Raw genomic sequence first — 13021 nt, 5'->3', positions numbered from 1 at the left:
CTCGGCTCGGTGTTTATCTTCAGTTATCTCTTCACAGCAGTTCAGTCAGTGTACTGTTTGAGTACATGAATTACTCCGGGATATTGGTTTGTTTGAACTCAGAGGGAATGTCAGACACATTAAAAAAGTTAACATCTTAAGTCATTTGTGGATTAATGCTTATTGGAAATGTTAAACTTTTCAAACAATTCAGTTCGATCCGGTCAACTGGTTCAAAAAGATCCAGTTACATCGAATGATTCGTTCGCGAACCGGATATCACTTAACTGCTTTGTTTTGAACTCTTTCACAACAGACACAGAAGAGAAGACAATGCTAAATAAAGTCATACTTTTTGCTATTTTTGGACCAAAATGTATTTTTGATGCTTCAAAACATTCTCACTGACCCTCTGATGTCACATGGACTACTTTGATGATGTTTTTCTTGCCTTTCTGGACATGGACAGTATACCGTACACACAGCTTCAATGGAGGGACTGAGAGCTGTCGAGAGGTCTCACGGGTTTGGAACGACATGAGGGTGAGTAATTAATGACATTATTTTCATTTTTGGGTGAACTAACCCTTTAAAATGGAAAGTGATATATTTAAAGGGATACTCCACCGTGTTTTCATATTAAACTATGCTTTTCCCTTAACTAAGATGAGTTGATACATACCTCTCTCGTCTCAGTGCGTGCACTCAATCGCTTTGGCGCGCGGTGACACTTTGAAAGCACTTAGCTTAGCCCATTCATTCAATATGGGCCAAGCAGAGAAGCTACCAAACACCTCCACGTTTTCCCTATTTAAATACAGTTACTCACGTAGTGTAACTCGACCTAGGACGGTAACAAAAAACAAAACATTGCACTTTTCTAAGCGTGTAAAATGGATAACTATATTGTATGGCGGAAAACCATGGCAAGTGCTTGTAATCACTTCGTCTTGGCACAGTAATATCTAAAATACGAATAATATGAAAACACGGTGGAGTATCCCTTTAAGGGATATTCAATGCTGGATTCAAACTCTTGACAGCGACTGTGAAATTTTGATAATGACAAATAATTTTGGTTTAACCGATGCACAATGAATGAAAGCTATTTTAGTTAATTCACCTATGTATACACAAAATGTCTTATTTGAGCTGCAAAGTTGTCTAAATCATCTTTTTAGTGGTGGAACCACAGCTGTAGGTTGTAAGTTTTTTTTTTTTTTGGCCTTTGACTAAAAATATTTATTTGAAATGCTTCCTGCAATTTTAAGGTAATATTTCAATAATTTAAACATTCACAGATTCACAGTTGTTATTTGATTTTGGTTAATGGTGACATGCAGGTCAAATTAGATATAATTTCTTCTATAGTAAGAATTTAATTTTGATTATTTTAGTTTTTTAATTTAAAGTTAACATTTTAATAATTTACAACACATTCACATGGTCACATGACATGCAAGTAAACAAATAAAATACTTAATTTTTAGTGAGTGATTTCTTTTGATTGCTTTTATTTTGCTTTTTTTATTTTTTATTTTCATTTTTATGATTAGCTTTTCATCACCTCACAAACCCCCTGCACTTCCCTAAATCCCCCTAGGGGAAATGCATTTCTATGTGAACCGTTTTGACTTTTCAGACAGTCCAACTTCAGCAATTCTACAATCAAACTGGAACTAACTGTGCAAAGGCAATGTTAGTAAACAATTTTATCACACCATCCTCATGACAAAGTGTTGTGCCTATACATTCATGCTAATTAAGCATAAAAATTATGTTTACACAATTTTCTTTTTCTTTTTTACAAACTGAGGGAAAAGTCGAAAAATCACTTTCTGTGGAAGTCAATAGAGCTTAAACTGGATTAAATATATGTGCAAACTTGTCAAAGCAGTGCCAGTCACACCAGGATCCAGGTTTGAGTCCAATTTTTCATATCCTGATCTAAATCTAAATAATACCCAACTTTTCTCCACTTCTTCTGTTGACACAAGGACTTGCAAATAAAGTTTTGCATTAGTAAAGGCGGTGGTCTGTGCAGAATGTCTGTGTGTCTTTACATTAGCATGTGTGTCTGTTTGTGATGACCATTACTAATGCAGAGTTTAAGCCACCTCTGACCCCAGATTATGTATGAGCCACTTAACATCTGTGTGACAAATGTTGAACATCTGTAAAGAGGTAAGGAAGCACACACGCATTAGTACAAGTGGACAAAAACGCAAATGCAGCACTTCTCTGCTGTGTGACTCAGACAGTCTCCATTTACTATGTATTATTTTCCTTTCATTAAAATAATCACCTTAATATTCCAGAAACATTTCCTTCAGGCAAAGCATTGTTTTGGCAGCCAACCCAACCATTTTAGGCAAGTTTCTAACATCACAGATATCCAGGAATAATGCTTCCCAAAGCAGACTGAGTCATCAGTCTTTATAGACACAATTCTTTATGATCAGACATTTCAGCAAGTCACGTGTGTTTTTGTGGTTTGAGGCCTGCCTGAAATATTATCTAAAACTCTTTTTAGTGTACGGTTTGTGATGTTTCTTTACTCAAGTAAGTAATGCGGCACGTCTGTGTGTGGATTTACAGCCCAATGAACAACCCATCAACTCGTTTCACTGAAAAGCTGTAAATCACTTCAAGAGAGAAGAGCTAATTATTTCCTGATGTCCCAACCAAGCACATACTAATACACACCCATACACTTACAAACACTTAGTCTTATTGTCGAGGCAGACTGCTAACGTATTTAACCTGAGACTGTAATTACAACACCGTAATCTCTAATTACAGCTCACAACTTTAGGAAACCCCTTTACACATCAGTGAACAACAGCAGATATTTAACAATTTAGCAGTTTATCCTTTTCCCTACAAAATTAAATAAATACAATAGGCTATTGCATGAATTATGGAGAAAAATATAAATGTCAAAATGAATATATTATTAGTATATTGCTTAAAATATGAATACTTTCAGAAAAAGCAATGTTTCTGTTTTCTGTCTTTTTTCTTTTTTATTGCATATTAAATCCGTACAATAGCCTAATTTATTTATTTAAGAATTCAGTGCTTTGAATTGTTCTAAAGATGTTCTTTATGGGTCTCCAAGGGACAATTGTGGATTTTTATGGTTAAAGTATTACAAGATATCTTTATAGGTCATGTCACGTCATAGAGGAAACAGTCTTCTAAAATCAATTGATCATTTGCACCCAGTGTGTGCTTTATTTTCAGACAAACGCAGCATCCTTTTGCTAGTTTTGACCGGTGAAGTTGAATCTGCTAAAGTTTAAGAGAAAAACTGATTGTACTATAAACGTAAGTTACACACAATGCATAAAAGTCACTGCATTAGACACACAATTTGAAACCAAGTGGCATTTGCTTCAAGAAAGCAAAACAAGTTACAATTTGTAGTGGCTTATTTTTCCAAATTCTGTTTGGGGCCACTGTAGCTGTCATGTATTTCATTTAGAGTACTGTATTTGGGCTCTTTGTAATTCCATTGAACACTTGGCTATCATTCACATGATACAGATCCAGCTTTCACCATCTGTAATTAATAAATTGCGGTGGTGAGGTCAATTCTGACTTTCCTTGCTGAAGTCTGCACAATGTGGTTTGAAAATTGGCTCCAGAGCGTCCGGCTCCCTGCACTCCCTTTGCAACTGGAATCCTTAGATAGAAATAACATTTAATCTGGGATGTGGATGTGTGTATGGAGACATTTTACTGTTGATTTATGGTGCTTTATATTAATAGCAGGATGCTCGTTTAATCCGGTGGTTCTGAACTAGGGGGCTGTGCCTCAAAAATGGGCCGCCGGGCTGTTCTGATAGCCGCACATAGCAGGGATGTTAAAATATAAAAACCTACTAACCGTTTATTTGTGAATCAAGATAGGATAACAAAATAATAGGATTCCTGGCCCTGATCACCCTGTTGGGATTCATTTTCTGGTAACTCGTGAATTATTTTGAATTTGTGAATTTTTGAACAGGAAAATAACTTTCCCACGTGAGGAAGACTGAAGACTGACGGAATGCATGGTTCAGGAAACCTCTTTAAAAAAAAGAAAAATTGCAATGTAATTTGACGGCACAGAAATAGCATCATGTTTTTTTTTTTCATGTTTTTGTGAATTAAACTCATCTATGCAATCTGTATATTGTTGGTTAACAGTTAACATAAAAGACAAAGAAAGTAGAAATAATAACTATAGTAATAATAAATAAATATATATACATTGCTTCCATAAAATAGGCTTAACTGTTTTCATTTTTGATAAAAAAAATAAATAAAAATGGCCATCATAGAAAGATTTTTTTCTCTGCTGAGCTGTGTTGCACTTTTATGTAAATGTAAATCTCGTACTGTAAATTCTGCATGCACTAATGGATCTAAAAGGGCTTTAATAAGGAGAATGCGACTCTGGAGCTCAGGCACTGTTTCCAAAGACTGCTGCTGCTCACTGAGCAGGCAGAGTCAGACTCGGAGGTCTGGAATATCTGTTCAGTGACTTATAGACAGAGACAGAGAGCGAGAGAGAGAGAAAAGGAGAGGAGGGGAAAGAAAAGGGAAAGAAAAGGGAAGGGGGGCTCAAGAAGAGAGGAGTGTAACAGGAAACCAGTCCACCCTTCTCTCCCTCTCTCTCTACCTCTCAGTCTTCTCAACCGCTCTCTTCTCTGTCCTGCAGTCAGCCGGTTGGACTAACACCTCTCTTCACTCTCCTGGGGAAGTCCACACAACCCTGTATTTCTTCACCACGTCTGTGACTACAGCACTCACCCGCTCTCTGCTCAGGGAGGAAGCCTTAGAAGGTGAGTCCCGTTAGGGGCAGATGAGCTCCTGTGTGGACCGAACTGGACAGCTTTAGGGGAGGGGGGACTCCAGGCTCAGGCTAACAGGTGCAGATGCCCACCAGAGACGGGAAATCATAAGACCTGATGAGAGAAGAGTCTATATAAAAAAAAAATAGACAATGCTTATCTAGGAAATAGACAGTCGTATATAGTGTTATTTCTGATCTTTGTTATAATATGATATGGAATTATTTTAATACCTGATGATGTCCCAAAAATTTTGCTTAATTTCAATTTAGTTAGATTTATTAATATATTAGGATATTTACTTGTTAATTTACTTGTTAGCACTTTTACTTATACATTTACTTGCATTTTTCTTACCCCATTAATATATATTTTTAATAATTGATTTTGCTTGACTTTAGTGAAATGCTATTTTACATGTGTATTGCTTGTTTAAAAAAGTGCTTTTTTGCTTCCAACTGAATTCCAATGATGCATTTTTGAACAAAATCTGATTTCTTAACTAATTTTCTGTTTCTTGATATATTAGTAATTGTCTTTATTTTTAGGTATTGTGAAAAAGAGCTGTCTAGTTGTCTCAGTTTGACCACTGGTATGTATTCAATGCGTCCTGAGACGTTGTGGAATGTGTGCTGTGTGTCTCACAGACAAGACAGCAGTGAGTGTGAATGAGTCTATGGGAGTCTGAGACTGAAGACACTGATGTTATTATTTTATAAGTGTCACTAAAGATAGTATCTGGGATTTAGTCCAATGTAAAATGCAATATTGAATGCTTTTATTGTCGTCACACTGTGGTAGAGTGTGCATGCCTGGCACTGAGTGTGTATGAGCTGGTGAATGACAGGGTGTGGTATGGTGACGATAATCCACAATGCACTTCCAGAATACATTTTCTCTGCATAAGGTTAGGGCAGCAGTTATTATATTAAAAACTAATATATGACATTTTTATCAAACATTTGAATCTCTAACTTAAAGGTGCCATGTGTCATGTCTGGCAAAAAAATCAAGTCATACTCCACATTCCATACCAGATGGGGGCAGTATGCCTCAATAAAGTGAATTGGTCTACTCAAGAGTAACAAACGAGAAATGGCATAGTCTCTATGCTCCGCCCCTACCTTCACCACAACCCTAGAGCCATAGCCGAAGCCTAAGAGGACGTTTTGCCTCCAGAGGAACGTTGGGTGATGTTTGGGCAACAGACATGAATGGTGCCTTAAATCATGCAGTTTGTTATGAATATTTGCTTTTATATCAAAAGGTGCAATCACTTCAGTCCATTGTGTATTGTCAATAGTGTAGCAATGCATGAAGCACAGCTCACACAGAAGTCACTTGCAAACCAAACAGCTTTATGTTGGTCATTGCAATAAACTGTCAAACTAAATCTCACTGACTTATATTAAAGAAGATACCTAAATATCACAGAGACTAGCAAGCACATAGCATTGCTTTTTCAACCATCAAGAACACCTTCATGGCAGTTATGCAAAGGCAGGTAGCACTAGAAATCTAGAAGCATTCATACTGTATAGTCAAGTTTCCATAGCATTGTTTCAGAACATTACAAAAAACACTTAATTTCTTTCAATCGGTTTAACCTACTAAAATGAGCCAGTTCTTAGTTGAAGTTGGCTGTTATATTTCTAGTGAGCAATAATTGGATTCAGCTAACACTTCCATAAGGAGAATGATGGAAAACTCATTACGCAGATAGCCATGACAAACACAAGATGATAAGCTTGAAGATAAACCGCTCGTAATACGTTTCCAGGCTGCTGTGCTCCGAGCTGAAGTGGTATGAAAGACAGCTTTGATAGACGTTTGACTTTCTCAGATCACACTGTGATCCAGTTTGCATCGAGTTTTGGTTCAAAGCCGCTCAGAAATCACCTCATCGCCGAATTCATAAGGACTCTGGAAATGTCAGTGAAATAGCTCAAATTTATTTTCATATTGTTGATTTAAAAGAGAATAATCTAACTGTAACTCTTGAATATTAACCTAGCATGGCATTCTAAAAATGTGGTACTCATGGTGTGAGATGCTGAAAAACCAATGAAATGGGTTCATCATCGTCCTTATAGAGGATATTTACATGCAAAACAACTTAAAAAGTGGATTCTGGGCGAATAGCACCCTAAGTGGTGTTTTCTTGTATTCATACATTGCTGCTCACTTTGAACACACCCTGTGCAGTGTGCTCATACCTCATATGTCTTGTAAAAAGTTGCTATCAATCTTTCACATGATTCATGTATAAGACATGAGCATTGAGACTGTGCTATTCTTACTCTGTTCTTTGTCCTTCTGCACTCGCTCTGCTACAAAACAAACATATTATTAATATATAATTACGAACAGCATGTATTCTTGTTTTCCAAGAGTGCACTGGTCAGAGAAGGCTGTCTGTTCTCCTTGGAGCACAAAGCAAGAGTTCCAGATGAAATCAAACCCTTCCCCATGTATTATTGAACTTTTTGTTGTCCCATAATAGAACAGAGGGGAAAGAAACACAGATGAGTTTCCATTCATTATTTTGTTAGAAATAAAAGCGTCCATTTCTCTGAGCTACTCCTACATGAACATTCCTTTTATACTCTACAAGTCTTCCTCGTGTAAAGGTAAAATATTGACTCCACCTGGACAGGAGCCATTGTTTATACACCATTGGAAGATATCATGTCTTAATGCATCAATGTCATGACACTTAGCACTAATTAATTAAAAGACATACAGCAGGCCTTTAAAGGAAAAAGCTTTCATGGATAGCAAAGCACAACTGTTATGATATAAGGGTTAAAATATGTATATAAATAGCTTCTTTTGATACCCTGTTGATTGTACACTATATCAAAGCCAGTTCTTCTCACAGAAAGTGGCTAATGTTTCAAACGCAAAGAAATATGTTGAACTTTAAAAGGAATGTTGTGGGTTCAATAAAAGTTGAGCTTTTTCTAATTCTGCTGCCTTACGTCAATAACCACACATTTTGAATTGTTGTGGCATTAAGAATGGAAGTCTATGGGGCAAGTTAAATGAAAAATATGCATTACTTGACGTTGTACAAATGGACCTTTTTACAGTCAAAAGTCAAGTCAAATGGACTTACAGTACCAACATAATTCTTGTGATTTGCCAGTTGCATCACATTTTTTACATGATTACGGCAAGTTTAAAATAGAAAAAGTGGCAGAACTATGCACATGACTGTAATGCCTTGGCCCTTAGACTTACGTTGTATGATAATTATAGTAAATTCTGTTTATTACTGTTTTTTTGTTTGTTTTCCTTTACACAACTTATTACATGTGGTAATCCACAGCATTACAGATACAATGCATTTTTTCCCCCAAGTATAAATATCTAAAAACAATACTGTAGACAAGAAACAGAACTGTATCTTGAATATAATGAATATATATCAATTGAATTTTTACCTTGTCATTCTTTGAAAATAACCTTAATGTCTTTTGTAATGTTGCTTCAAGAATTTTAGATATCAAACATACATGCACACACACACACACACACATATATATAAATAATTTAAATTAACAAAATATGGCATCAATACTTAAATGTAAAATTAAATTAAATTAAAATTTATGCATTTAGCAGATGCTTTTATCCAAAGCAACGTACAGTGCATTCAGGCTAACAATTTTCATGTGTTCCCTGGGATTCGAACCCCCAACCTTGCGCTTGCTAATGCGATGCTCTACCAGTTGAGCTACAGGAACACTAAAAATCATAATAGGATTCCATGTGTCTACCTCTACCTTCAAAGTGCATACATTATATTCTTTCCATCTGAAGCCTTTGAAATGTATTTTCTCCTCAGTACAACTCTTTTGTCATGAACAGTTCCTTCACCTTGTCTGTGCAGGTGGGCTGGTCTGGGTGTCTCTCCTCAGCAGTCATGGGGAGGTCAGGAGCGCTCAGGGTTTGGCCGTTTGGGACGAGCATGAGGTTGTTACTTCCCCTCGTCCTCTGTGTCACCGGCGTCCATGGTCTTTTCCCACCACAGCCACGGGTCTTCCTGTCATTTCAAGGTAAGAACTTCAGACTCCAATCAATGCATTTCCTTTTAAATGGGGGTTTCTCTAAGAACAAAAACCCTTTCCAATGACATCATGTCGTCTTTAAGATAAAACATTCTCATCAGAGTCCCCTAAACCAGATTGAGGGGTCTATTTGTCCCTCATTATGTGCCTGTGCCACTGTCAGGAGGTCTGAATGTGCTACTTGGGCTTTGACAATGCGTTCAACAGTGCTAACATACTTAGGATAGGATGAAATAAAGCTTTTATTATATTAAATTAAGGTTTGCGGTTTATTGATCGATCTGTACTAGGTCTTTTGTTCACTGATTGGCAGAGAAAAGCTTCACATTTATTCAAATCAGTTTTAAACTGAAAGACTGAAAGATTTGTATTTTTGGATTAGTTCCTATATGGTAAAGTTAAATATAATTTGGGACATAGTCAAACGTTTTAAATCTGATAAAATTGTGGCCAGGAAAAATACTTTTTGGGGTGCACACTGAGCTTTTATGAAAAAAATATGACCTTATATTACTGGTTGAATTACGAATGATGAATAAATTGTGGAAAATATCTTTTTTAGATCCTTTTGCTAGTGAGTCACACCAGACTTGCACAATATGCCGTTTTAACTGCCGTTTACTTTCTCCAGAAGAAATGTGTCACTGCTGCAGATGGGTTAATGGTCTCCAATAATAAAATGTGCTTTGAGCTGAAGTGCCAAACATAAATGCTAAATGTAATATATCCACAGTATGGCATAAAGCTTATATTATGTGCTTGAAACATTATCTGTGGGTGTAAACTCAAGAATAATGTTTCCATGATCATTGGAAATGGCTGAGCTGGTCTCATATCAGATGTCAAGGGTGATCTTTCCTCTTATCTGCTGTAGCAAACATTTAATATAGTTGAGTAATGGAAAAGGGGGTGTGTCAGTGCATTCGGGGGCTAGACGTTCACGGAGAACCAGTTGTTCTGCTTTCTGGGAAAACATGTTCACTTTAAGATGATTTTCTGATCTGAACAGATCGGACTATTTTGCTGGTGTAAAACGGCCAGGTATAAAATGTAGACAGCTTGATTCAGGCATATTAAACAATACATGTTTCCACAAGAAAGTTAAAGGAGAATTTGATTTTTTTTTGGTTTCATGCATTCCTGAAAAACATTTACACCATTTTCTAAATGGCTAAATATTGAGCATATTGTCACTGACTCAAACATAAGAGCCCAATTTATGCTTTGTTCCTCAGTATTTGACATTGTCTGGTTTTGTCAGTAGTGGACATTTGTTTCTTGTTCTTACCATAACACAGTTTTTATGTGCATTCCAGCGCTCTTTTTTTCTTTCAATCTATGTTTCTGTCCTAATTTGTCATTCCATTCTTTCTCCTCGTCTTTCCAGCACATTCCCAAGTGTAGTTATCCGTCTATGTCTTATGTGCTGAAAAGAAGCAGTGGGAAGCTTTGGAAAAGGCGACAAGTGTGTGTCAGAGAGGATTTTGCCATGGAAAAACTATGCTCACACTCAAAGCATTCTGGAACGGCTTTGCGTCCTTCTGAAGAACGCCACGTAACACGCTCTGTTTGACATCAATAAGAACATCCTAAACAGCCAGCTGTCACTGTGCTGCAAACAAATTAAAGCCAGATTAGTTTGTACTAATCAAGCCAGCTTCATCTTAGACTATAACTCTTCACAGCAGGTGTGGATTTGAGTAAAGTCTCTGTGAGGTTGAGACGGCCTCTGGAGAAGACATTCAGTTCAGAGACCTTTTTGGTTGAGAAACGAATAACAGAACTACAGAAGACATCTTAATCATTGAAAAATCAGATGTGTTTGTATATTGGAGAGAGTTTCACACAGTAAATGAACAGTGTAATGTATAGTCTGGGAATGTGTCAAAAGAAACAATTGATGAGGTCCCAGTTTGTCATCTACATGATTTAGACATCCCTTTAGTCTCTTAGACCTTTTGGATCATTTTCATCTTTCTGAGAGTTTTGAAAGAAGACAGATGTATAGGTTAAAAAACATAGCCATAGTATTATAGCCAACAGGGTCTGACTGTATTCTTGAGGAGCTCCAGTAAAGTTATGTCTGAAAGCGTCTTTATGGAGAGAGCTGGGAGCTTTGGGTGTCTCTCAGTGTCCATGACTAGAGAAGAAAGGAAAAAACCCTCACTATTCCAGTTGAAGTTATTCCTTAAAGGGATACTCCACCCTAAAATGAACGTTTTGTCATCAATCACTTACCCCCACGTCGTTCCAAACCCATATAACCTTTGTTCATCTTCGGAACACAATTTAATGTACTTTGGATGAAAACCGGGAGGCTTGTGACTGTCCCATAGACTGCCAAGTAAAATAAACTGTCAAGGTCCAGAAAAGCTCCAGCTCCCCACATCACGGTAGTGCCATTTTGGAGAATATGAGCTGGACGCAGGCGGTGTACACACTTCTGTATCAGCCATGCCACAAGCATATGTTTTCTACATGTATTTATGCTTTGCTTTAAATGAAAGCAGCGCATCAGTGCAGCGCCGCCTGCGTCCAGCTCATATTCTCCAAAATGGTGCTACGGTGATGTGGAGAGACACAGAGGAGACAAATTGTTCAATAAAGTCGTTCTTTTTGTTTTCTTCATGTACAAAAATTATTCTCGTCGCTTCATCATCTTACAGTTGAACCACTGATGGCAGATGGACTATTCCGACAATGTCTTTCATACTCTCAGGATCTTGACAGTGTATTTTACTCGGCAGTCAATGGGACAGTCACAAGCCTCCAGGTTTTCATACAAAATATCTTAAATTGTGTCCCGAAGACATTTTTATGGGTTTGGAACGACATGGGGGTAAGTGACTAATGACAAAATTTTCATTTTGGGCTGGAGTATCCATTTAATAAATGGCATAATGCAAATTTTGGAGGCTAATTGAACAAATTAAGAAAAGCTAAAGATAATCACAATGCTTTCCAACATCAATTCATACTGAGAAATCTTGTCTTTTGCCAACGACAGTAACCAATGGCAAAATAACTTAGCAAAGGGTCAGTTACTCAATGTGATTTGAACTAACACCTTGAGAAAAAATAAACCTGGGCGATGAAGTTGGGGTCAGAATGTTTAACTGTTTGCTGGTCAGTTTGGCATGAGCTCTTCTGAAACTCGAGTCTGAGGGTATCTTTGCGGAAAGCAAGATGTTGAGAGCTTGTGTCGTGTTGAGAGGAGAACTGCGGTCTATGAAATTCTTCCAATCTCTGCCTAATAATCTGTTCATCTAAAGCAATTGCCAGGCAAAAGAAACTCAATAATAAACCATAATGAAATAATCAGGAAATTATCCAACAAACATGTCGGAGTTCTAAGTACATAAGTATTATTTTCATATATGAGATTTATCCATTTAGATTTTTTCCCCTCCTCCCAAACAGGGAGGAGACAGCCAGACATGTGCCAATTTCATGAAGTCAGCCTGATTAATAATACATTTACTTCAATTAGGACACAATCGCAAACAGTTGGGTGTTAACTTGGCTCACCCCCTTTAAAACGATAATGTCTGTTTATCAGTTCTGACCTGAATCCACCCAGTCTAAAATGTGGTTTAAACCACATTTGTGAACTTGAGCCAGGTAACACTAGGCAACACCCTTTGCAAATAAAGGAGGTCATGCATTTTAATCGATACTGGTTTTGATCGGTCCATGGGTGGGTTGTTGTGGTTTTCAGTTAACCATCAGAAAAGTATGGCATTTTAGGAATCCATCATAAGATATTCTTTCCAATCGTGAGACGAACACAATTGTTTTCAGCATCTTTCATGTGACTCCGAACATGAGTAGTATGACCTTCACGTTGTTTTACTAGCTATGTCAAACTATGTTTATATCAGCTGACAGTTCTGTTCTTTGTTATTTATAAACTGATATTTAACAGTGTATCAACTGAGGCAAGTAAGGCATTTCATCTCTGTTAAAAAATAGGAGATGGAGAAGACAGCTGTATTGCACAACATTGCTGGTTGTTTCCATGTTGTGACTGGAAGCCATCTATGACAAATGTCTGCCAGTTTGCGTGCATGCACAAATTATTTTGTTTCCACAAAAACACACACCACAAATTTTTGCACCCAGATTGTT

The 13021-nt window shown here is 37.1% G+C and overlaps 1 protein-coding gene across 1 annotated transcript in view; it reads left to right on the top strand.

Moving 5' to 3' along the window:
* Window positions 1-4559: 4559 nt before the first annotated feature.
* The window catches only part of sema3c (sema domain, immunoglobulin domain (Ig), short basic domain, secreted, (semaphorin) 3C), a 43984-nt gene continuing 35522 nt past the window's right edge, over window positions 4560-13021 (top strand). The window contains exons 1-2 of the mRNA XM_052577071.1: window positions 4560-4811; window positions 8716-8881. Of these exons, the coding sequence (XP_052433031.1) occupies window positions 8749-8881 (133 nt within the window). The 5' untranslated portion in view covers window positions 4560-4811; window positions 8716-8748. The remainder of the gene's footprint in view (window positions 4812-8715; window positions 8882-13021) is intronic.

The sequence above is a fragment of the Carassius gibelio genome, chromosome A4 (genome assembly GCF_023724105.1).
Source record: "Carassius gibelio isolate Cgi1373 ecotype wild population from Czech Republic chromosome A4, carGib1.2-hapl.c, whole genome shotgun sequence".
NCBI lineage: Eukaryota > Metazoa > Chordata > Actinopteri > Cypriniformes > Cyprinidae > Carassius > Carassius gibelio.
This window is presented reverse-complemented; position numbering and strand designations above follow the sequence as displayed.